The sequence below is a fragment of the Dioscorea cayenensis genome, chromosome 20, assembly GCF_009730915.1.
Source record: "Dioscorea cayenensis subsp. rotundata cultivar TDr96_F1 chromosome 20, TDr96_F1_v2_PseudoChromosome.rev07_lg8_w22 25.fasta, whole genome shotgun sequence".
Classification (NCBI taxonomy): domain Eukaryota; kingdom Viridiplantae; phylum Streptophyta; class Magnoliopsida; order Dioscoreales; family Dioscoreaceae; genus Dioscorea; species Dioscorea cayenensis.
The window spans coordinates 29,847,723-29,871,994 of record NC_052490.1 but is presented as its reverse complement, the minus strand read 5'-3'; the positions used below and the strand labels follow the sequence as shown (position 1 = coordinate 29,871,994).

General features: G+C 37.7%; 4 protein-coding genes across 6 annotated transcripts; 2 read left to right on the top strand and 2 right to left on the bottom strand.

Moving 5' to 3' along the window:
- Positions 1 to 1,144: 1,144 nt before the first annotated feature.
- LOC120251417 lies at positions 1,145 to 6,152 on the bottom strand. The gene is made up of 8 exons (XM_039259939.1): positions 6,135 to 6,152; positions 5,848 to 5,909; positions 4,261 to 4,382; positions 2,209 to 4,198; positions 2,020 to 2,097; positions 1,596 to 1,860; positions 1,473 to 1,482; positions 1,145 to 1,173 (listed from the first exon to the last, which is right to left on the bottom strand). Exons 1-8 carry the CDS (start codon positions 6,150 to 6,152, stop codon positions 1,145 to 1,147), a joined length of 2,574 nt encoding a protein of 857 aa, XP_039115873.1.
- A 4,913-nt stretch (positions 6,153 to 11,065) lies between these two features.
- Positions 11,066 to 13,664, top strand: LOC120251242 (probable pectinesterase 53). The gene is made up of 5 exons (XM_039259791.1): positions 11,066 to 11,535; positions 11,639 to 11,828; positions 11,900 to 12,106; positions 12,224 to 12,459; positions 13,404 to 13,664. The coding sequence occupies exons 1-5, from the start codon at positions 11,141 to 11,143 to the stop codon at positions 13,549 to 13,551; spliced, it is 1,176 nt and encodes a 391-aa protein (XP_039115725.1). The 5' UTR covers positions 11,066 to 11,140; the 3' UTR covers positions 13,552 to 13,664.
- A 474-nt stretch (positions 13,665 to 14,138) lies between these two features.
- Positions 14,139 to 20,988, top strand: LOC120251120 (nuclear poly(A) polymerase 4-like). 3 transcript variants are annotated; one of them, XM_039259660.1, is made up of 14 exons: positions 14,140 to 14,817; positions 14,918 to 14,995; positions 16,352 to 16,459; positions 16,716 to 16,778; positions 16,885 to 17,046; positions 18,059 to 18,172; positions 18,243 to 18,305; positions 18,439 to 18,768; positions 18,843 to 19,007; positions 19,222 to 19,669; positions 19,767 to 19,859; positions 19,939 to 20,228; positions 20,338 to 20,411; positions 20,501 to 20,988. In XM_039259660.1, exons 1-14 carry the CDS (start codon positions 14,695 to 14,697, stop codon positions 20,523 to 20,525), a joined length of 2,136 nt encoding a protein of 711 aa, XP_039115594.1. In that variant the 5' UTR covers positions 14,140 to 14,694; the 3' UTR covers positions 20,526 to 20,988. The 3 variants fall into 3 exon arrangements, with proteins under 3 accessions (XP_039115592.1, XP_039115594.1, XP_039115593.1); XM_039259658.1 differs by having other exon boundaries at positions 14,139 to 14,817; positions 20,338 to 20,988; XM_039259659.1 differs by having other exon boundaries at positions 19,942 to 20,228; positions 20,338 to 20,988.
- A 1,150-nt stretch (positions 20,989 to 22,138) lies between these two features.
- Positions 22,139 to 23,894, bottom strand: LOC120251138 (protein DETOXIFICATION 51). Its single transcript, XM_039259680.1, has one exon. It carries the CDS (start codon positions 23,846 to 23,848, stop codon positions 22,271 to 22,273), a length of 1,578 nt encoding a protein of 525 aa, XP_039115614.1. The 5' UTR covers positions 23,849 to 23,894; the 3' UTR covers positions 22,139 to 22,270.
- Positions 23,895 to 24,272: the final 378 nt, after the last annotated feature.

The window sequence follows — 24,272 nt, the reverse complement described above, 5'->3', positions numbered from 1 at the left end:
GAATGAAAACAAAATGGAGAAAATGGCTTTTTGGTCAGAGAATGAGCTAAACATCCATTCATGATATAAACATTAACCAATTAGGTGCCAATCACTCTCACTTTTAAAAAAAAAAAAAATGGTTTCCTATGAAAACAAAGAGAATTAAAATGAAAACAGTGACGAAACTAATGATTTGAAACTTTAGTTGCTTAACTTTTCTAACTTCTTATCTCCAATTGTGTGAAATGAAACTCTTTTGAGGTTTGCTCTTCTTGATTGCAAAAACAGCAAAAGTTAAAGTTAATGTTCTTTTTATGTGAAGAGTGCATTGCATTACCAATCTCAAATTGTTCTTTGTTGGTCCCATGAAAATGATTTATTTTTGGACTATATTTGCATGCGCATCCAATGGGACAAAGTGAAACAAGAAACATAGAGATATATGTTATACTTTTGTATTTTAGCATAACATTGACCTTGGCTAATTCATCTAACTAATCACCGACACTTTCAAGCATGGTCCCTTCTATACTCATCTTCTTTGCCGCACTTTTACTTCTTTTTTTTTTCTTTTTGTTTTATCAAAATTATGATTTATTCATTTTCTCAAAATTAATTACGTTATATGTTTAAAAAAAAAAATAGACAAGTCAAATCAATATCATGCACAGATGTGAAGTTAATATCTTTACATATTTATACTCTCTGTATGAATTGAGATTCAAACCTATCTCCTCTAGGTAAAAACATAAAAATTCAATGTAGGGATCTGGTACTAATAGACCAAATGGTCATCGGCTATTTGATCAACAAGATTTGATTATTTTTATGTTAGTATTGATTGTGAACATTTGCTTATGTAATCATGTTTCAAGCTTATTTTGATATTGGCTGATATATAAAATATTATAAATAATAATATTGTTTAATGTATATTTTTGAAAAAGATGGATAAACCATTTAAATTAATAAAAATATAGTAAACACAAAAACAAAAAGAGGCCACTTTACCTGACGCTACAAGACAAAGATCAAATAAAGAACAATATTTTGAAATAACTGATGAAAGGATAATTTATGATGTCACGCCCCGGCCCGCGGGTCCACGGAACGCGACAATCGCTGCAGCAATCCCGAGGAGGGATACCCCGCCACTCAACCCTCAGGACGCTGCAAGGCTGATCAATATACCTGGAAGTCAACAATAGTAACAATAACAACAACAACAACAACAGTAGGATACAAAAATATAGAGGTTCACAAATACACAAAAAAAAACAACACTAACAACAGTAGGAAATGCTAGTACATAAAAGTTAAGAGTTATTTAGATACTAAACCATGCAACAAAGTTTTCTACACACTAGTGAATCCATAGGTCTTATAATATGTTCCATGACAACAACAACATACATGAACTGAAGGAAATACAACAAAAGATAGAACAGTAGCAAATGCCCAGTACGCTGTCACACAGCTACACATACTACCTGCAACAGACTGGGAGGAAGAAAGAGGGATGAGTAACTCAAGTTACTCAGTGAGGGGAGGTTAGCACAACTTTAGTAGAAAATTACTGCAGCTAACTAAAAATCATGGGTGGGATAATTTACCTCAAAAGGTTTTAACTGCCTTGAGCCGTATGCCACCACGTGGCCATTCTGCATCAGAACACACCCCAAACCAGTCTTGCAAGCATCACTATATATGATAAACCCTCCACCAGGAGACGGCAGTGTGAGAATAGGTGCAGATACCAGCTGGTGCTTCAACTCTTGGAAACTCTGCTCGCACTGATCAGACCACTGAAATTTTGTTTCCTTTCTTGTAAGCTTCGTCAATGGAGCTGCTAAGACTGAGAACCCCTCCACAAACCGTCTATAGTAACCAGCTAACCGCAAAAAACTGTGAACCTCTGTCACACTGGTTGGCCTCTTTCACTCAACAATTGCTTCAACCTTCTTAGGATCAACAGAAATACCATCTTCGGTTATAACATGACCAAGAAAAGCTACCTTGTCCAACCAAAACTCTCACTTCGAAAATTTTGCAAACAACTTATTCTCCCTTAAGATCCCCAACACAATCCTCAAATGCTCTTCATGCTCTTCTCGGCTTTTTGAATAGACCAGAATATCATCAATAAACACAACTACGAACCTATCCAAGAAGGGTTTGAAGGTTCAATTCATCAGGTCCATAAAAGCAGCTGGTGCATTCGTCAACCCGAACGGCATTACAAAGAACTCATAGTGCCCATAGCGAGTTCGGAACGCAGATTTTGACACATCTTCCGGCTTGATCTTCAACTGATGGTATCCCGATCTAAGGTCGATCTTGGAAAATACTTGGGAACCCTGCAACTGATCAAAAAGATCATCGATCCGTGGTAATGGATATTTGTTCTTCACTGTCACCTTGTTCAACTCTCGGTAGTCGATGCACAACCGCAACGTGCCATCTTTCTTCTTCACAAATAACACGGGAGCACCCCACGAAAAAACGCTGGGTCGAATAAAACCTTTCTCCAAAAGTTCCTTAAGTTGCTTCTTCAACTCCTTCAATTCAGCAGGTGCCATCCTGTAAAGAGCTTTAGAGATGTGGCTAGTTCCTGGAACTAAATCAATAACAAACTCCACTTCTCTGTCTGGAGGTAGACCAGGGAGATCTTCAGGAAAAACATCATGAAACTCACTAACCACTGGAATATCATGTAACATTGACCCTTCTAGTTTTTCATCAACCATTGTGGCATGAAACTCTGTCTGAAAGGTGAACTCTGCTTCTCCAGGGATTTTAAAGACTACCCTTTTTGCATGACAATCAACTACAGCATGACAAGCAGATAGAAAATCCATCCCCAAAATAATATCATAATCACTCATGCTCATAACATGCAGGCGAGCTAGCAACTCATGACCATCAATAATAATAGGACAATTCTCACAGGCTCCATCAAGAACAACATCAACTCCCACAGGGGTGGTGACACACAAATCATATTCCACAGTTATAACAGGCAAGGCATGCTTACGAATAAATACAGTCGAGATAAATGAATGCGTAGCTCCAGAATCAAATAATGCGCAAGCATATACATAATAAACTGATAAGGTACCTGACACTACTGCATTAGAAACATGGGCATCCTCCTCAGTCATCACATAAACACGTCCCTGTGTCTTCGGCCTTCCTGCCTTCTGATGAGTTGAGGAAGATGGTTGCTCACTGACCAACTCCTTCCCAACACGCTGACCTGAGGAAACTTGAGGCTTTGGTGCAAGGACATACCTAGAGTTCTGCCTACTAGATGCCCTCTGTGCTCCAGAATATTGTTGTGGGCATCCTGCAATACGATGCTCTAAACTACCACACCTAAAGCAAACTCCCGTAGTACGCTTGCAATCTGCGGTCGCATGAGCACCTCCACAAGTGGCACATCCTTTCTGACCAGCATGTGGGGGAACAGATGAGAATCCCCCGGATCGTGGAGCTGGCGGTCCATTAACAGTCTGTGATGCATTATGCCCTGCATCCAACCTAGGTTTTCCTCCACCTCCAGTCCGACGGTTTCCCTGATTATCAAAGCTTCTATCTCTCTTCTTCAGAAATCTCTTCTGCTGATCCTTAGTGTCACTCCATACAGTATCTAGGGACTTAGCACACCCCACAAACTCTGCATAGCTGGTTAGGTGTAGAGCGGCTAACCCACGACGAATGTGTGCATGCAAGCCTCCCTCGAAGCGTCTGGCCCTGCTCTGGTCATCATCAACCAATTTCGGAGCATACCTGGAAAGGCTGTCAAACTCCATCTCATACTCATCAACAGTCATGCTTCCCTGAGTCAGATTAATGAACTTCCTCTCAAACTGAACCAGCTTGTCCCTGGTGAAATACTTACAAAAAAGGGCTTCCCTCAGTTGCTCCCAAGATTCGAACTCCTTCCCCTGACGAATGCGAAGTTCTCCTCTGTACCAGTGGTTCGCCGGACCCTTGAGCATGTACACCCCAAACCTAAGCTTTTCTTCTTCAGTGCACTTCATTACTACGAACGTCTTCTCCATTTCCTCTACCCACACTTCCACTTCATCAGGATTAGTAGTGCCCTCAAACGCGGGTGGACCAGACCTCTTAAATTCCATCACTGTTTTCTCTTTTGGTACTGCAAAGGGAGGAGGAGGAGGTGGTGGGGTGGTGTTGGCACCTGATGCTGCCTCTAATCACGCACTAACCCTACCAATTCTCTCATTAATTCCAGCATAACTCCCTGGCTATCACCCGCATTTGTCCCCCCTTCAACAGGAACTTCCATTCCTTCTTCAATGGTTACTTCCCTAGTAGCAGAAGCTTGTCCAAATAATTCGGCAACACTTCTGCTAGCAGCTCTACGAGGCGGTATTCTGCAAGGTAAACCCAAATGGAATCAGACAAACACAAACAAATAGGTCCTATCAGATTAACTAGCACCTAAGGATGCCAAACTATACATGAGTTAGATCACCCTAGTACACTAAATCAAAAGATTTCTGCTTGGAAACTAAGATCATAGTTATATGAAATCGAGAATTCTCTGATACCACTTAGATTTGTCACGCCCCGAGCTCAGGACATTGACAAACGACCGTATACCCATAAGTTCGAGACCTAATGGACATACAAGGCCTCAATATCTGCCTCACAAAATAGGATATAACAAGGTACTAACGTCACAAGAACATAAGAATTTAAGGGATGCAATCACTAGGTTCACAACTATGATCCATGGAAACTAAAAGTGCAAGGTTCAAAGCTTAAACAAATAACAGTTCCAGGTTCACAACAGAAAGACTATTTACATAATAACCAACTGATGTTCGCTCAACGGTCCCCGCTAAGCTGTCCACCACACACTTACTCCTGATCTGAAAAAGATAAAAATCACTATTTATGAGCTTCACAGCCCAGTAAGCAACCACTAAAAATATCGGGATCACAAAACTCAATAATTTCACATAACATGCTTAAGTGTAAAATTGTACAATAAGTATTAGAAATAAAACTCAGAATTCAGAGTATTTCAACAAGCATATTTTTTTTCAAACAAATAAGTATACTTGTCCCCCAATTAGCTAATGCCAAAAACAAAACCACAGAATTCATGTATTTAAACTCGGTGACCCGAGTCGGATTGCCAGAGTTCATTTATTTACCCTCGGTGACCCGAGCCAGATTATCAGAGGCCGTTATTCTCCACCGACGGAACGGTGCGAAACTAGTTTCTTATCAGAGTCAGAATACATGTCGACATGTTCAGTGTTTAACCCCCAGAAACAAGGTTATTGCAATGTTAATTTGGGGACTATACGTCAGTATATCGAAATATGTCATATCCAAAAAAATCATTGTCAATGCAAAAATAGAGAAATTCGGTGATCCCCTTTTTCTAATGAAAAATAATTCCAATTATTATAAAATAAAATGATGCTACATGTAACCAGAATAATTAGAATTAAATTAAGCATGTGACAATAATGGTTAATATAATAAATCCACTAAGATTAATGATCATGATTCCGTAACCATGCAGCTTCTAGAAGTTCAGAGTAAACCAAATTTAATAATATAATATATCATTAGAGTAATTGCCGTCAAGTAAATTTTAAATCCGTAATCAATAAAATTGAGAAACAGATAAGTAGCAAATAAATCATTAGAAATCTAAGTTTTGAAATAAAGATATATACAGTATTTTAAATCCCAAAATATTTAAATATAATATCATGAATGGTTTTAACAATAAAACTCAAAGTTATTAAATAATTATGTTGATGATTTACAGTAATCAGAAATTATATATATATACAGGTTTATACGTGATTTACTTACCTGAAAAATCCCCAAGCTATAGAACCCACTTGAACACTAAAATCAGAATTCGAACAAAGGGCCTAAAACATGAACATTACACTTTGACTTAGATTTCCCAGCTTAAATAAAACACTAACCATTAAATAGCAATTCACAAGGCTTTGAGATACTAAACAAACAAGTTTAAAAAATAATCTATGACCAAGGTCAACCTTGCCAAGAAAATAAAATTATAGTTGTCAATAATTTAATTGCTATTCCTATTAGAACTGTACCAAGAATTAATTCTCATGATGATAGGAAACCTTATAACCACCAACCATTACAGCATGCATATATGTATATCTACACCCACAATGATAATTGGGCGTGGGCGGCAAAACTGGAGAATTATTCCAACATCCATTTAGTATATATATATATATATATATATAACACCAACATCCTTTTAGTATATATATGTATGCATGCAAACAAAACACCATCATCCTTTTAGTATGTATGTATGTATGTGTATATATATATATATATATATATGCATGTAAACAAAATACCAGCTTCAACCAAACATATGCATTTAATGGATAGCATGGTTACCCTTAACCTAACAATAACCCTATTGACAACCTATACTAGCTTGTAAATAACAAAGCAATTGGTAGAATTACTTCCCAGATAAGTTTCCATTCTCCCATCAATCATTAGTCAACAAAATAATTAAACAACCAGCATACTAACATTAATTTAAAAACCCTGCCAATTATGCATTCCGTCTAATTCCCATAAAAAAAATCCCACTTTTCAACTCCAAACAATAAAAATAGTTTAACCCTAAGAAAACATCAAAGCATACAAATTCCTATGCACATACATTATAATCTATCGATTCAATGAATTCGAGCGTCTTAACCACTTAAGGAAGGGAAAAATACCTGATAACTTTTTGAAGGGTAAAATCAGGTACTCTTCTGACCACTCTTCAAACCCTAGAATAATTTAAACCAAAAAGGAAAAACCCTAAGCATTAAGGGATCAAAACAAGAACAAAAATGAATAGATCAAAGAAGAGCAAAAAGGGAACCTACCACGAATACTTCTAGATGAGCACTCGACACGAAAGATTTCCTCGCCCTTGCTACACACCCCAAAACTTGAACAACGAGCGAAAGAGGAAGGCTACAAATTCTCTGGTTTTAGCGATTCTATTTTTATCCCGTAACTACTAGCGGTTACCAGGAACGTGGAGGCTCACGATTCCTGAAAGATAAGGTTGGTTTGAAAATTTTAAATACTTTTTTTTAAACATGAAAAGAGTTTAAAATACAAGTGGGGTCCACACGTTGACCCATCAGTTCACCGGTTGGTGACTCCGGCTATCCGATGAATATCCGGTCAAGGCTCTACACTTCCACCTGAACTGGCCCTCGTAGTAATCAGACTGTCATCACGCCACCTCAACAGGCTGGCCGTGGAGACCGCCTACTGCAGTAGGATATCACCAGAACAAACCACCACAATAAAAATAACTCCACTCGGAGTACAATATCCATCCATAATCATAAATCAATAATACCTCGGCCATTTGCAAGAGGACAAGATAAACACATAAGCAAAGCCCAAACTTTTAATACAAAATAATTTGCAAGTCCCAACACAAGAAGCAACATGGAAATCCTTTCCTTTCAACAATTCAAAATTTGTTTCAAGCCTAGGATTTCACCAAATCAAATATTTCCACAACAAATCTTAAGTTTCATACAAAATAAGCATTTCACAAACTCATGGATACATATATCAATCACAATTTCCACAATAACAAATCAAAAGCCAAATGAAACATCCAAGATTTTTTCAATAAGAACTATCATTCACCAAAATACCAAACAAGTATAAATCAATAAAACTTACTTGAAACATGATATGCATATATATATATATATATATAGCTATTGGCATTCTTCTAATAAAGCTATGCTAAATAATTCCACTCACTGGATCGGCAATTTGTCTTCCTCGCAAGCTACTCCTCGGCTAAGTCTTTGCCTTGAGCCAAGACTTCTTCTCCTTGCCAAAGCATAACAAAACACAACAAAAATTAGCAAAAACAAAACAAACAAGAAAAACCCTAAGTTTTCTAACAAACAACCCTAATTCGATCCTAGGATTAGCTCAAAACTAAGTTTAAAGGATACCAATGAATTTCTAGGGGTTTTAGCTTCATTCTAATCCAAGGAAATCAAAGAAACAACCAAAGATTGCTGGTGTTACAGTAACCTCGGAATTGCTACAGTAAAACCGGCCCTCGAACTATGATTTTCTTCAAATTTACAACACCAAATCAAGAAATTTCATCATAAGCATTCTCACACATGGACAACAAGTCAATGGCTTCAATTTAGGCCTATAAACAAGCAAATCCGTGGAGAAATCAAGGTTTTTTTTTAAAAAAAAATCTAAAAACAAGAAAAATACAAGAAAAATACGGAATAAAACAATAAATCCAAGCTTACCAAGTTCAAGGGTGAGGAAAGAAAGAAGAGGACATTTGGTTCGCCGGAAAATCTCGCCGGAAAAAAAATTAGGGAGAAGAAAGGGTTCGGCCAAATTAGGGAAAAAGAAGAAGAAAAGAAAAAGAAAGGTTTTAAGAGAAAATCGTGTTGCTATAGGATCGAGTTGCTACAGGACTATATTGCTACAGTATTGGCCTGAAAAAATCTATAGAAATGGACTAGTTTAATCTACAATAAATCTGGTTATAACATATGGAGAAAAACCTAGCCTGGTTTTTGGAGACTTAACATTGCTTTAATATATAAAATATTTTAGATAGTAAGATTTATTTATAAAGTAGATATATAATATACTCCCACAGTATTTGAAGGAACAAATTTAATTTATTTTTTATTATATTTAAGTTTTTATTTATATTATTTATGATATTAATAATTAAAAACTTTAATTACATTTATTTATTTGTACATTAAATGTCCATAAGACATTTGAAATCTAAGAGATACAACGGAGTTGTTTAATTATATCATTTTTTATATATGATATTATCTTAAAATACTCTCACAAAATTTGAAAAACTTCAATGAAAAACTAGAAAAAAAAATGGCTAGTTATTATTAAAGCAAAAGTCACCCACTCAGATAGTTATCTTGATATTAAAGAAAGCTCAATCTATTAGAATTAAAATAAATAAAATACAAGCTTAATTACAATAATGTTTATTCATCACCAAATCATTGAACCGCATTTCATAAACCAAAACTCATGATCTACAAATTCAAACTTTAGGGAATGAAAATCCACTTTTCTTTAGAAAAGCTGGTAACTCCAAAACATTTTCATAAAATATTAAATAGTAATAATAATAATATTATTTAAGTTATGTTATATAATAAGTACATTTTAAAAGGATCAAAATCATAAATCAGCACCAAACTATGCATTAAAAAGAAATGCTAATTAAAAAGATGTTGGTTCATTTGTCTCATACAGTGTCATGTCCCATTGGAAGGTCTTGTATAGAGATAGTACCCACATTAACCAATTAATACTCTAATTAACTTCATTTAAATTAATCACTCCCATAATTAAATCACTTTATAGAAAGACAAAAAAGAAGTTAAAAAATTTTAAATTTCCAAGAGCCTAAAAACAAAAAACTAGCTGTAGATCCATTTGGAATCTGTCAATTTTCATAAAAATCCTTGACATTGCCAATAATAATAATAAGTACAAAATGACTTAAATAAGAATTGAATGAAACAGAGAAAAAGAGTAAATAATGTTTGTGATATGAAAATAGAATGTAAGTTGAAGAAAAGTAAGTATTTGAATTTCTAGAAACCAATTAATTTGTTAAATTTGTTTATATCATTGGAAAAAGTTAAAAAAATAAAATTAAAATTAAACCCAATGACACTTCCAAGAGAACATAAGGGAACTACGTATTTGTTGCTTAGATCATACAAGAATCAAGGTAGAGGACTACACTTCAAAATATCAAACATAACCTCGGCTTTATTAGCTCTCTTGCCTTTAACTCCGGAAAGACTACACTTAATATTGCCCACGGTTAAAACTTTTGATTGATTAATTTGTTTATATGTTTTTTAGAAGAGATGATCTACCGCAATAATTATTTTTTAGGTGGTGTCGGTATCATTGGTATGTTTAATCGGTTTGTAATACTCACATTCATCATTAGTGGATCCAAGGCATCTTCCATTTTAGTATTCTATTTTGTATCAGTTTATCTTGTATTCTTTATTTGATAAATTTTTTTTTTGACAAATGCAACGAGAATTATCTTATTAAAGGATTGTCAAAGGAAAATCATGTATCATGGTGTATCACTTATAGTGGTTTATCGATCATATATGAATTTATAAATCTGGTTAGATGTTGCAGGGGCGAAAAAAATACTATTACATGTATGCCGAAAAGATTTTTTATAAACTAAACTGAATTAATAAATTCTCAGTATACAACATTGGAGAAGACTGATACACCACCTCTTATATAAAGAACCCATCCAAATTATTTAAAGCAATACCTTAATGGATCTTGAGCACTGCATGTACATGATTACTACATTATTACAAACAGTAATTTTAATAGTACTGCACTAGTAGTCCGGCATATGGTTGAAAACCCACCACTCTATTTGATTGTACTCTATTCCTCTATTAAATCAAGTAGCTAGCTTCATTCATGTTTTTTTCAGACTATATATATATATATATATATTTCAAATAACCGGAAGTCACAATTTTATTTTGGTACAAAGAGTCAGATGAATGATTTAAGTCCAGAAAGGAAATGGGGACATTCACCTGAAAAAGAAAATGCTAAAAAAAATAAAAATAAAAATCACAGACCATTCCTAACCAAATCCTGGAAAAAAGTGCAAAAGCTGTGAAGGAAAACAATACAGCAGGAGACTCACGGGCACCAACAACAACAAAACAAGAAAACAAAACCCAAATCACAATAAATTAAATAAAATAAAATAAAAGAAAAAATTTCAGCTAATCCACAAACTTAAAAAACAAGAAGAAGAGAATGAAAAGAAACACAAGATAACACCACTGAAAACAACCCACTGTTCCCATAAATAATTAAATATATAATTAATAATTAATTTTTTAAACTTTTAAATAATCCTAAAAACAAAGCATGAGTGCTTAATCTACGTACCTTCATTCATCTTGTGACCCCAACTTCTCCATCCCGTGAACTCTTTAAAATCCCCCAAAAAAACTATCCCAACTACACATCTTACCTTTTCTCAGTGCCAACAATGTCTCATTCCAGTTCCAAATCCCTGTCACCATCCATCATTCTCTTCTTCTTCTTCTTCTTCTTCATTCTCATCATTTTCATCTCCGGTGAGGTCTCCGGCCACCACACAAAGAAGCTCAGGCCAGGTGTCCGGCCACCTTGGGACCAGTTTCAACCAAACCAAACTAGAGCTAAGTTGATTGAAGTTCAGTTCACTAAATGGGTCAAGTTCATGGGTGGCTTAAGACACACTCTGTTTGGTAAAGCCTTCAACAAGCTCTTCCCTTCTTACACTCTCACTGTTGACAAGAACCCTTCACTTGGGGACTTCACCACCATTCAAGATGCCATTGATTCACTTCCTTTCATTAATCTTGTCAGAGTTGTCATCAAAGTTAATGCAGGGACTTATACGTGAGTATATTATATATATACATATGTGTGAGTGTGTGTTTTTAATCAAATGGTATATTTGTTGTTTGAGTTTTGTTTTGAATGATTAGTGTTTTGTGAGTAGAGAAAAGGTGAATATCTCACCAATGAGAGCATTCATAACCATTCAAGGAGATGGAGCTGATGTTACTGTTGTTCAATGGGGTGACACTGCTCAAACTTTGGGTCCTAAAGGACAACCCATTGGTACATTCAACTCTGCTACATTTGCTATCAATTCACCTTATTTCATAGCCAAGAACATCACATTCAAGGTATACCATGAATTCTTATAAGAAATTTAGATTAATTGATCAATTTTAATGAATGCATGAATGTTTTGCAGAACACTACACCAGTGCCACCACCAGGAGCAATAGGAAAACAAGCAGTTGCATTGAGGATTTCTGGAGATACAGCAACCTTTGTGGGCTGTAAATTCTTGGGAGCTCAAGACACACTTTATGATCATGTTGGCAGACATTATTACAAAGACTGTTATATCGAAGGATCTGTCGATTTTATCTTCGGCAATGCTTTAACTCTATTTGAGGTCAGTTGGGAAAAAAAAAAAAATACTATTTGATTTCTTTCAAATACATAAATAATGTGAATGATTTGGAGATGAATGAAAGAATGGAATGATTGAATGATGGAATGGGAATTGCAGGGGTGTCATGTTCATGCAATAGCAGAGAACTATGGAGCATTGACAGCACAAAACAGAATGAGTATTTTGGAGGACACTGGATTCTCATTTGTGAACTGCAAAGTGACTGGATCTGGTGCTCTGTATTTAGGCAGAGCTTGGGGCACTTTCTCCAGAGTTATCTTTGCCTACACTTACATGGATAACATTATTATTCCCAAGGGATGGTATAACTGGGGAGATCCTAACAGAGAAATGTAAGTTCACTAAAACTTTACTTTTATATATATATATTTTCTGTCAAATATTTATTCTTTATAAATTAAGACTGTGTAGTTGGCATGTAATGAGGACTAGAAGGATCTTATAGACAAAGTAGAAAGCAACACACACACACAAACACAAAATCAGTATTTATTAAGTAGATTGGAAGGCACTCACTGCAAGCGTGATACTGGGTTGGGTTCTGGTCCCCTCACCACCATAACAAAACATGCCTTTTCTTTCTGTGGAGTTGGTCATCTTATGCACTTTCCTTTTATATGTTTTGATTATTGGTGCAATCAGAGGTGGCTTGCACTTCTTAGTTACTAGTTAGGCCTATGATCTATGCATGTGTCACCATATCGATTAATTTGAAAAATATAGATTTGAATATATATATAAATCTGGCTTTCTTCTAATCGGATCTAACGGCATAAATAATCCGTACAACACATATTTTAACATTTTCACAAAATTGTGACATAATGGTTATTTGGGTACTTTTTTTCATTAAAAAAGTTATGCTATAATGGAATTGTTATGGCATAAAAAAATATTCTATTCCCAGTGGAATCTTTCTCTCTCTTTCTCGATCCAACAACTGGTCACAGGTCCATCGGTGGTCCAGCTGGCCTCCGGCGATCCACCCACGATTCGGCCACCATTTGGCTGGCCTCTGACTTATTAATAATCCACCGATGATTCTGCCGGTCTTTGAAGACCGATTATCAATCTACCAGTCCACTAATCTCCTCAATTTTTTATTTTGTTAATTAAATATTTATTTTGTAAGAATAAAATATGACATATTTTTTATAATAATTATTTACATTTATTTTCTAAGTAATAAAATTATGTCATATTTTTTTTTTAACCAAACATGCTCTAAATTGAATGCTTGATTTATATCTAACAATTTATGTTTTATTATCTTTAGGACTGTGTTTTATGGACAGTACAAGTGTTATGGACCAGGAGCAAGCTATGCAGGCAGAGTGGCATGGTCTAGAGAGCTCACAGATGAAGAAGCTAAGCCATTCATATCACTAGGCTTCATTGACGGCTCTGATTGGATCAAGATTTGATCATCTTAATCCTTGATTTTTAACATCAATTATGTTGCTTGACTTCACCAAATAATTCCACACATGTACATTGTTACATTCGCTTCCCAGATCATTGAAATTAACAAGTGATTTTGGTCAATTTTTTTTTTCCTATTTTTATCTTATAATTATTATTAATTTCAATGTTGGTTGTCATGGATTAAATAAGTAATGAAAATGAAAGCATATATTTAGTCCAAGTGTTCAAACCGGGCTTTCCGTCAAACTAGGCCCATTCATTCCCACGGCCCACCAATTCACTCAATGACGTTGCACCCACGACTCCTTGTTTGCCACGTGGCAGCAAGTCAGTCACCGTTGACCGAACTGGAGGACAAGCACATCACTCCGATACATCTTACCGTCCGATCATGACAAAGATCGACTTTAGATTGCATAATCACCGTCCGATTTCCCCGTCGGCCCACCGACATCTGCCAGGCTGTAATTCCATAAATTTTCCTTTTAAAAAAAATTAATTTGAAATTTTGGTTTTTTATTTTTTATTTTTTAAAAAAGAAGATTTTTTTAGTGCTTGCAATAAAATATCCGCCAAGAAGTCGCCGATTTCGGGCTTGACTTCGGGGACCCCCCAACAACGCCTCCTTCGCCGCCTTCCTCTCTCTCTCTCTCTCTCTCTCTCTCTCTTTCTCTCGTGTTCGTTGGAGAAGAGCTTCGCTTTTAGGGTTTCTCTAGGGCCTGGATCTCGCCGCTGCGTGGCGGACCTCGCCCAAATCGCCACCTTGGCCCTCTTTTGCAGGTGAATTCGATCCCATTGTTTCTCGATCTGTGTGATCTGGTTGTGAGAAAGATCGGAATTGGATCGATTAGGGTTTGGATCTCAGCTTCATCTTTTGTGTCCCTTTCAAGATTGGGTCTGATTTGGTGTTAAGTTTTGGAGAAAAGATAATAGTTTGCTTCTCTGATTTCTTGTATACTTTCGTCAAAGTTCGGGTTTTATTGTGTCGTGGTGGTGGTGGTGGTGGTGGTGGTTGGAATCTGAGAATTCGGTTGGGTTTCCTTCTTGATCTTCAGGGAATTGGTGGATTTTGTTCTGAATCTTTTAGGTTTTTTGAGGGTTGATTTGAAGTAGTTTTTTAGGGTTTTGTTTGGATCTTTCGAATGGGTAGCAACGATTGTGGAGGTGCTTCTTTTAACGTTCCAAGGCAATATGGCGTGACGAAGCCGCTATCCACCGCTGGGCCGACTGAAGCGGACCTGCAGAGAAACATGGAATTAGAGAAAGTATTGCTTTCATTCATTGTGCATTTTGGAATTTATTTTTTTAATTATTATTTTTATATGGATTTTGAGTTTTCTGATATGGGATTTCCTTCTTTGTTAGCTTTTGGTTGATGCTGGGCTGTACGAGAGCAAGGAGGAAGTTGTATTGAGAGAAGAGGTTCTTGGGCAGCTAGATCAGGTACTTTTACTGGAGCATTGATATTAACCTAGTTAATCTGTTAGTTTTTTCCTTAGCTTTGGCTTACTTAATAACCATATGGCATCAGAAAACGATTTTTTTAGCTTTCAATTGCTTTGCCTTGGTAGAACACTAGAACCACCTGGCAGACCAACTAAATTAATTGGCAAAACTTGCATCAAGTATCATGACTATCATTAAATTATGGAAATTGTTTCATCTCCTGTGAATGTTGACTCAATCAAGGAAAAGTTATCATCATTTTTTTTAACTCTTTTTATATTTCTGTCTTGCATTGACATCAAGCCTCAGTCTGGTCGATTAGACTGGACTCTGTTTATTGTTTCAACTCTTTGGTTTAACTGGCATTGATTGGCCGATTGATTAGTGTAATTTGTGTATCATTGATCGAAGCCAACTAAACTAATAAGCTTCAAATGAGACATATATGCCTTCTGGGTTTTCTATCTGCTTGAGAATCAGAAAAAAGTGAACATGGATATGTATGACCATGCAGATTTTGTGAAGATATGGTTCTCTTACTGAAACAGCATTTTTGTTTGGCAGCTTTGTTTTGCCAGCTGTTTGCCAGTAAATTGATGGATGGAGAATGTTTTATAGATTTATTACTGGGGGATGTCAAAATGTGTACTTTGTTCTCTTTGGAATGTAATATTTGGTTTTTCTTTTCATCATCTCTGCGGTGCAATTCAAAGAATTCCTTTCCCAACACTAACCTAATTCAGAATTGTTTTTGCCTTTGTCCAAGCTCTCATTTGCACAATCTGAGACAAATCCTGTCCTGAGTTTGAATTCTTTTTCACATAAATACATTACTTTATTGGCTTGAGTTTGATGGTCCTTGGGCTGGTCCATGCTCATCAGAATACAGATGATATTAGTCCTATGTTTTCCCTCTGTTCTTCATTCTTGGTATGATCTTGAATTCATGAGATTGTAGCATTATGTTGTCCTTTTCTTTTTGCAACTTATAAGCTAATAGGTATCTTGACTGAGCATATTTGATGAATAGGTTTTTTTCCTTTTTGCTACATGAACTTTTGGTGGTAGAACTAGGTGTGTATATGTTTACTGCTGATTGAAATGTCTTTCTTCTGTTCTTTGGTCCTCTAAGAAAGCGAATATGGGCTGTAGGAATAGCATTTAGATTCTACTAGTGTGATGTTTTTGGACTGAATCGAATACTTGTTGTGGCCTATTTGTTATTGTACTTCCTAGGAAATCATTCAAAGAGATGAGGTTAATCTGTGAAATTATTCCGTTGTCTATCCTTTAGTTGAATGATTTTTTCACAGCCTGATGGCTGATACTGTCTTGTTTTTTTTTGTGATTCAGATTGTAAAAAGTTGGGTTAAGCAACTAACTCGCCAGAGAGGATATACTGATCAAATGGTTGAAGATGCAAATGCTGTCATCTACACATTTGGTTCCTATCGACTGGGGGTATGCTACCAGTAGATTTGTGCATATTACTTCTTCATGGTTGCTCACTAGTAAATATATACACTTCACAAATTTGAGGCTAGAATCAAGCCTCATTGCTTGTGGGAGTAAGTCTGCACATTTAACTGTGCCTGGACTCCTTGCGGTTCGGGCCTTGTGCATTTGGCTGTCACTCATGCTTGTATAGTGTTACTGTCCAAAAAGTGCCCTGCTGGAATTTATATGTGGAATTGTTGGTGTTTCTGTGTTTGTACAGGTTCATGGTCCTGGAGCTGATATCGATACTCTCTGTGTTGGACCTTCTTATGTCAGTCGAGAGGTGGTTTTCTTGATCATTTCTATTGCCCATGTAATTGATGTTTGGAAGCAGTGACCCTCTCTGATGTGATTTTGATTTATGGATTTTTGTTAATTACATTTTGCAGGAGGATTTTTTTATTATTTTGCATAAAATTTTGGAAGACATGGAGGAAGTGTCTGAACTGCAGCCTGTTCCAGATGCTCATGTTCCAGTGATGAAATTCCGATTTCGTGGAATATCTATAGATCTTCTTTATGCTAGTATCTCCCTCTTAGTTGTTCCGGAGGTATGTTGTGACTAATGGTTGTGATCATACTATTCTTTTGTCTATTTTACCTAATTTTCAGTTAAAGTCATTGCGTCAACTGCGGGCTGTGATAATTGTTTTCTACTGAGAAGGCATGTGAAGGTAACTGTAATGCAACTATGCAAGTCATTGACTTCAGAGCTCTGGGATAGTGGCCCATTTTTTCCATTCCACAGAAACAGACTAGGTTGGACTAGATTTTTCTTCGAATCAAATTTCAATGAGGATTTTTACGTGAGGATAACCTGGTCAAACATTTTGGATTTCTAGCACATGTATATTAAGGAAAGTTGAGGAACAGTGAATATTACAGAATATGCTGATTTTATTGTTTCCTAATATCCTGCTGAATCCTGGACTTATGTTTCCTATAATAGAGTTGAATATTGTTTGACAGATAACTTATTCGAAAAGACTAAGTTGAGAGTGGGAGGCCTTTGTACTTGCACGCTAAAGGTGGACTTTAACAATGTTGTTGGATCTTCTATCTATTGAAGGAAGTGGCAGCATGGTTATAATCTGAACTTTTGTTGTAGTCTAGATATTTGAGAATTGGATAGATTAGAATGGTTTGATGTCTCAGATCTTGAGCTTCTTTATCTATCAACTGGGGTATCTTAGTTGACGAAATTGGCATCAGCCATACTTAATTGTTGATTGGTTAGGTCAGGATTACGGCAACATTTTACCTTCTGAAAATTTCTTGACTGATATTAAAATGCGTGGATACAGCTATGATTGGCTCAACCTCTGAAATCCTTTTCTGGCATTGTGTAGCTGGTCAAAACAGCTGCTAGTTTAGAGGTTTTGTTATATGGCTTTTATTGTTGTAGTTTCCTCTATTGAGATTCTATTCATTGTAAATTTTTTTTTTTTTTTTATAGCAAGGTATACAAATTGGAACAAATTGATGGATATTTGACATAACTTAGCGGCTGTTTGTTATTTGGACCTTTAAAATTATTGGAATGCCTCTCAATTTATCTATCAGGATTTGGACATTTCTAGTGGATCAGTGCTTTACGATGTTGATGAACCAACAGTTCGAAGTCTTAATGGTTGTAGGGTAGCAGATCAAATTCTTCGACTTGTTCCAAATGTTGAGGTTACCATCTTCTACTCATTATTCAAGAGTTCTTTTTTATATATTATCTAACCAACAACTTTTCTTATAGAACTTCCGGACTACGCTTAGATGCTTGAAGTTTTGGGCAAAAAGACGTGGTGTTTATTCCAATGTGAGTTGGATTTTACTGTGTTTGCAACTGATTGATGCCTTTTGCCTTTTGTGGAGTATCTGTATTTTTAACATGCTCTCTAGTGCTTTCTTTGATTTGATTTTCTGTTACTTGTTTTCCCTTTGCTTGCCAGGTTACTGGGTTTCTTGGAGGTGTCAATTGGGCTCTACTTGTTGCTCGTGTCTGTCAGCTTTATCCCAATGCTGTTCCAAGTATGTTGGTTTCCAGATTCTTCAGGGTTTATACACAGTGGCGTTGGCCAAATCCTGTTATGTTGTGTCCAATTGAGGAGGAAGATCTTGGATTTCCTGTGTGGGATCCCCGTAGAAATCCTCGTGACCGCACTCATCATATGCCGATAATTACACCTGCATACCCATGCATGAATTCTAGTTATAATGTCTCAACAAGCACACTTCGTGTTATGATGGAGCAGTTTCAGAATGGCAACAAAATTTGTGAGGTATGAACTTGTTTTTCCTGTTGTTGTCATTGCCGCAGATTAATTCGATTGATTAAATTTGCATCTGTTTCCAGGAAATTGAGCTCAACAAGGCCAGTTGGAGTGCTTTATTTGAATCTTATTTTTTCTTTGAAACATATAAGAACTATCTTCAGATTGACATTGTTGCGACTGATGCTGATGATTTGCGTATATGGAAGGGATGGGTGGAATCTCGTTTGAGGCAGTTGACATTAAAGGTAAATTTGTTCTTTTGGGTAATCTCTATGCAGAATATTCTATGCAATTTCAGGATCATTCATTTGAGATGAAGGCCACAATAAATGGTACCGGAGATAATTGTTCATGATGTGCTGTACATTGAGTATGGGTTGTAGCTGCTGCTGTGTAGTACAGCTTCATCCATGATTTTGTTATTACCGTTTCTGATTTCTTTTTTGGGCAATTTAACAGATTGAACGAGATACGTATGGCATGTTGCAGTGCCATCCATACCCCCACGATTATGTTGATGCATCTAGGCAATGTTCTCATTGTGCTTTTTTCATGGGATTGCAAAGGAAACCGGGGGAAAGAGTTCAAGAAGGGCAGCAGTTTGATATACGGGCAACGGTGGAGGAATTTAGGCATTCAGTTAATATGTACATGTTCTGGAGACCAGGGATGGAAATCAGTGTTTCTCATGTTCGTAGGAAGCAGATCCCATCCTTTGTGTTTCCTGAAGGGTACAAGCATTCTCGACCTGCCAGACTATCTCAGGCTGGGAAAGTTTCTGCTGAAAATGGAACCTTGGAGTCCGAGGGAGGGTCATCAGAGAGACGACAATGCAAGAGAAAGAATGACGCTGATGCATGTGATGCAGAATCAAGCAGACCAGAGAAGCGGCAATCAGTTAGTCCGAGTAAGCAGCATTTTCATTCCCTCTATCAAATGGAGTGGTTTATTCGGATCAGGCACTGCCAGTGTGGATGTTGATATTAATTTGTGCGCTTCTTCAGATAACAGTAGCACACAAGCGGCTGTTGAGGAGTCGGATGAACACCCAAAACAGGAGCAGGAATCGTCATCTCAAAGCATCAGTGGCAACTCAGGTGGGATGCATACAATAGGCTGATGACGAGAGGATTTGAAAATGAGATGATTGTTCTAATTCTGGTTACAGTGCTGTAGCAGGATTGGAAAGGAAGCAATGTAATGGGGGTGCTGCTTCCAGATCAATTGATTCAGCAGTGGACAACCGAGAGAATACTTCTTGTCAAAAAAATGGCATCTGTTTAGGCACTTTGAGCAATGATGTGATGGAATCAGAAGGGCAGGATTGCTGCTGCAGGATCGGTGAGGTTACCGGAATCGAGAGCCAGGGATCTTTGCTGGGGAACTCATGCCATCACACAATTGGACCGAATTTGCTAGAGAATGAGAAAGGGAGCAGATCTAGGTTGCTCCAGAGTGGGCTGGAGGTTTTGTATCTAGTACTAGCACTCTATTTTAGAGTTGAAGTTTGTTTATATGCATAGCTAACTTCACTGGCACCTGATCTTGTGTTGTCTTTGGTTTTCACCTCTTTAGTCAAAACCAGATACGGTGATCGTTGAAGCTCATGGAGGCGTGAGTTCGGATCCGGTGCAAAAACCAGTGATAAGGCACGCATCGATATTTTTCACTGAACTTGTTCGTATACATATTTACTCTGGATTGTCTTTTTTCTTGGCTGTTCGATATATTTTGGCAGGTTGAGTTTAACATCTACAGCATGAGGGTTTTGAAAGTGACCCTGTAGAGGATGAACTCTGATAGGCCATGGCACCTGAAAACTTCAAGTCAATTTATGATGCTCGTAAGAGACGAAAGTTCACTTGGATTTCGTGGTCGGGTGTAAATTAGTTCCTGGTGTCTGAGAATAGTCGGATGCATTGAACTTAATATTAGTCCCTTTATGATCTCTCGCCTGGATTTTAGGTTTAGATTAGGTTGCCTTTCTTTTCATCTCTTTAGTAGGACTGGGAGTTTTTGGTTTGTAAACTGAGAATTTTCTCATCTTGTTGGTGGACCAGTCTGATTTGAAAATTGAACAGAATTTGGATGGCTTGCCATTCAAATCTCCACCATAATATTTTTTTTTTTTGAAAATTTGGCATGCCATTCAAATATCTCACTAAACTAAGGAAGAAGGGTTTGTGTGATGTGTGACTTGAGAGGGTTGGGTGCCATCTTTCCTGATGTGATGTTTTTGTATGTTCAATGGGGGAAATGATATGCAATCAAGTGATCCATTCTTTTCAGTTTGTGGATAACTGCTAATGTGATTGATTCCCTTTCATTCCAAGTAAACATGACAACCTGTTTTCCCTTTTTAGCACCATCACCAAACATGAAATAAGGGTAAGGTACCAGATCCTTTTAGAATGACAACTTGGTGGTGGAATCTCCAATCTATTTATATATTTATATTTATTTAATTAAATATTTAATACTTGTATATATATATATATACACTAATAAAGGAAATGGTTGGACCACGTGAAACAAGACCAAACCCCATCACTCTTTCCCAAAATGGATTTTTGGGCATTCCATCACCCATCCACATCTGGCCATGCCTGCGTCCACAATCAAAACACTTCCCTTCTTTGCTTTTTTCTCTCTCTCTCTCTCTCACTCTCTCTCACACACACACATATACACACACACACACACCCTCCCTTTAATAAATTTATATCCATCTGTTTTGGGAGCAGAAATATCATCATCCAAGTTAGTAACACAACAAAACTAAAAACTAATAATAGACAATCAGAATCATATCCCACACTGCCTTCCATGTTGTGCATATCTCTTTTTTTCTTGGTTTTAACACAATTATGAGATCTTGTCCTCATAATACTCTATTATTTATTTTTCAACACTATTTTACTGCAAAGCTTAGAGCTTTAATTTGCACTGAACTGCACTGCAAGTTTCTGCAATGCATGAGAGTTGGGAGACATGTTAAACTGTTTGGCAAATGGTGAGTGTTTTTTAGCAAGTCTGTACTTCATAATTTGGTGGCCATATATATATATATATATATATTAATCTATGCCTGATCCATGCCCTCCTCATTTTCAGGCCATTTATTATTGTCCTACTGCTTCCCCTGCATCCACATCAGAATCAGTGCATTAAATTACAGTGACATACCTTTTCCTTTTATTATTATTATTATTATTATTATTATTATTATTATTATCATCTTAAATGTCTGAAATTTCTTTGGAAGCTTTATCAGTTTATGGCTTGGTGTGACACACTATAAAGAGTTTGAAGGTTAAAAGAAATATCCATATTTATAACACAAGATGGGGATACACAACTAAATTTTTAAAAAGTCTCACCCTCTCTGAAGTCTGAACCCCACCCAAAAATCAATATTACAATAAACTCAATATTCTAAAAAAAAAAAAGAAGAAGAAAAAGGAGGAAATCAAAATGAAATAAAAAGGGTTAGCCAAAAGCCTCATCTCTACCGTTCAAACCCCTCGTCATCAATCTTAACCGAGATCAACGGCTCATAACAAACCCCATCCTTAAAACCTCCTTCGGGCCCACTTGCCTCAGCGCACGTGAGCACCTGAGCTCGTTGTGCCTGGGCCTCCCAATCCGTACTCCAAACCACATAAAGCATAAGCCCAGCACAACAAACCTGGGCCGCAAGCAAGCCCATCCAAAACCCAGTAAACCCAAAGCCCAACCCAAATCCCAAACCTACCGCAACCGGCAAGCCCACCAAATAAAACGCACCCAGATTAACATGGGCCGCATGGGCCGGTCTCGCGCTTCCTCTCAGGACCCCACAGCCCACAGTTTGCGGGCAGTTGCCGAGCTCGCACAGCCCTACGATCGGCAGCGCAGCAGCCGTCAGCCGTTGGATCTCAGGGTCGTTGGTGAACATGCAGGCCCACTGGTTCCTCATCGACGTGGCAAAGCTCATCGCCAAAACTCCCATCAATCCTGCCACCACCACGGACACGGCCGCCGACGTGCGAGCACGCTTCGGCCGGTTGGCTCCGAGCTCGTTCCCAACCCTCGTCGAGACTCCGAAGCCAAGCGACGAAGGGAACACGTAAACCAACGACGTGGTCTGGATCAACACTCCCATGGACGCCACCGCCGGCTTAGGGTCCGGCAAAACGCCGCAGAGAAGGATCATGAGCTCGTACCACCACCATTCCAGACAAACGGAGACGGCGCTGGGGATGGAAAGCCGAGCTAAAGGACCCCACCCAGTGAGACACTCTCTGGTGGGACCTTGCCACGCGGTGACGCCGGAGAGGTGGATGTAGAGGAGGAGAGAAAGGAGAAGAGAGAGGTTTGAGGCAGCAGCGGCGGTGGCGACTCCGGTGAGTCCTAAACGGAAGTGGGTTACTAGAATGAGATTGGCTGGGAGGTGGAGTGCGGCGGAGAACGCGGCGGCGAGGGTGAGTGGCTTTGTTATGCCTTGTGAACGGAGGTATATACGGATAGGGTGGATGAAGGAGAAGGAGATGAGGTCTGGGAGTGAGAAAAGGAGGTAGCTTTGAGCTAAGGATGTGATTCCTGGGTCTTGGCCTAAGAAAAGAAGGATCTTGGACATGGTGAGCCAGAGAAGAGAGATGGGGATGGATGAACAAAGGAGGAAGAGAATGGAACGGTGGAGAGTTAAAGATAAGAGTTTGGGTTGGTTGGCACCGAAGGCTTGAGAACAGAGAGGTTCCATGCCGAGAGAGAGACCGGAGAGGAGAGAGTAGCCAGTGATGTTACCGAAGGCGACGGCGAGTGAACCGCCGGCGAGCTGGAGGTCGCCGAGAGTGCCGAGGAAAAGCATGGATACTATGGAACGAGAGTAGAGGAGAAGAGCGGTGATGGCGATGGGTGATGAGAGGTTGAAGAGCTTTGAGGCTTCATGGATTAGCTTGCTTGCTTTCTCTGATCCTTGTTGTTTTGGTTTTGTTATTGGGAGGATGGTTAGGTAAAGGTGGGAGCTTTTCTCGCCGGCGGTGGTGGAGGTGGCAACGCCGCCGTTCATGGCGGCGCTGGTGGTTATGGTGTTAGTGTTGCACATTGGAGAGAGACACAGAGAGAGAGAGAGAGAGAGCTTTTCTCTTTTGCTGAAGTTTGAATGAGAATGAAGAGAAGATGGGGATGAGAGGGAGTATTAATATGAGTTTGGGCTGTGGGAAAGGTTGGTTGGATGTTTTTAAAAAAATAATAATAATTAACAATTAAAATAATTAAATAAATAATTAAATAGTATTATAAGATATGAGTGAGTGATTGCCTGATTGGTGGGGGGAAAAAAGGTTTGGACAGTTACTAAATTGATTAGGGTCTAATTAGATGTGTGTTTCCTTGGATTAAAAGGGTGGCGAATTAATGAATTTTAATTGATGACAGTTATGTATGTAGCCATTTAATAATCATCAAGTGCTTACCCTATAAATGAATTTTTTAATAATGGTTTTTTCTTTGTTTTGTCTTAAATTCAA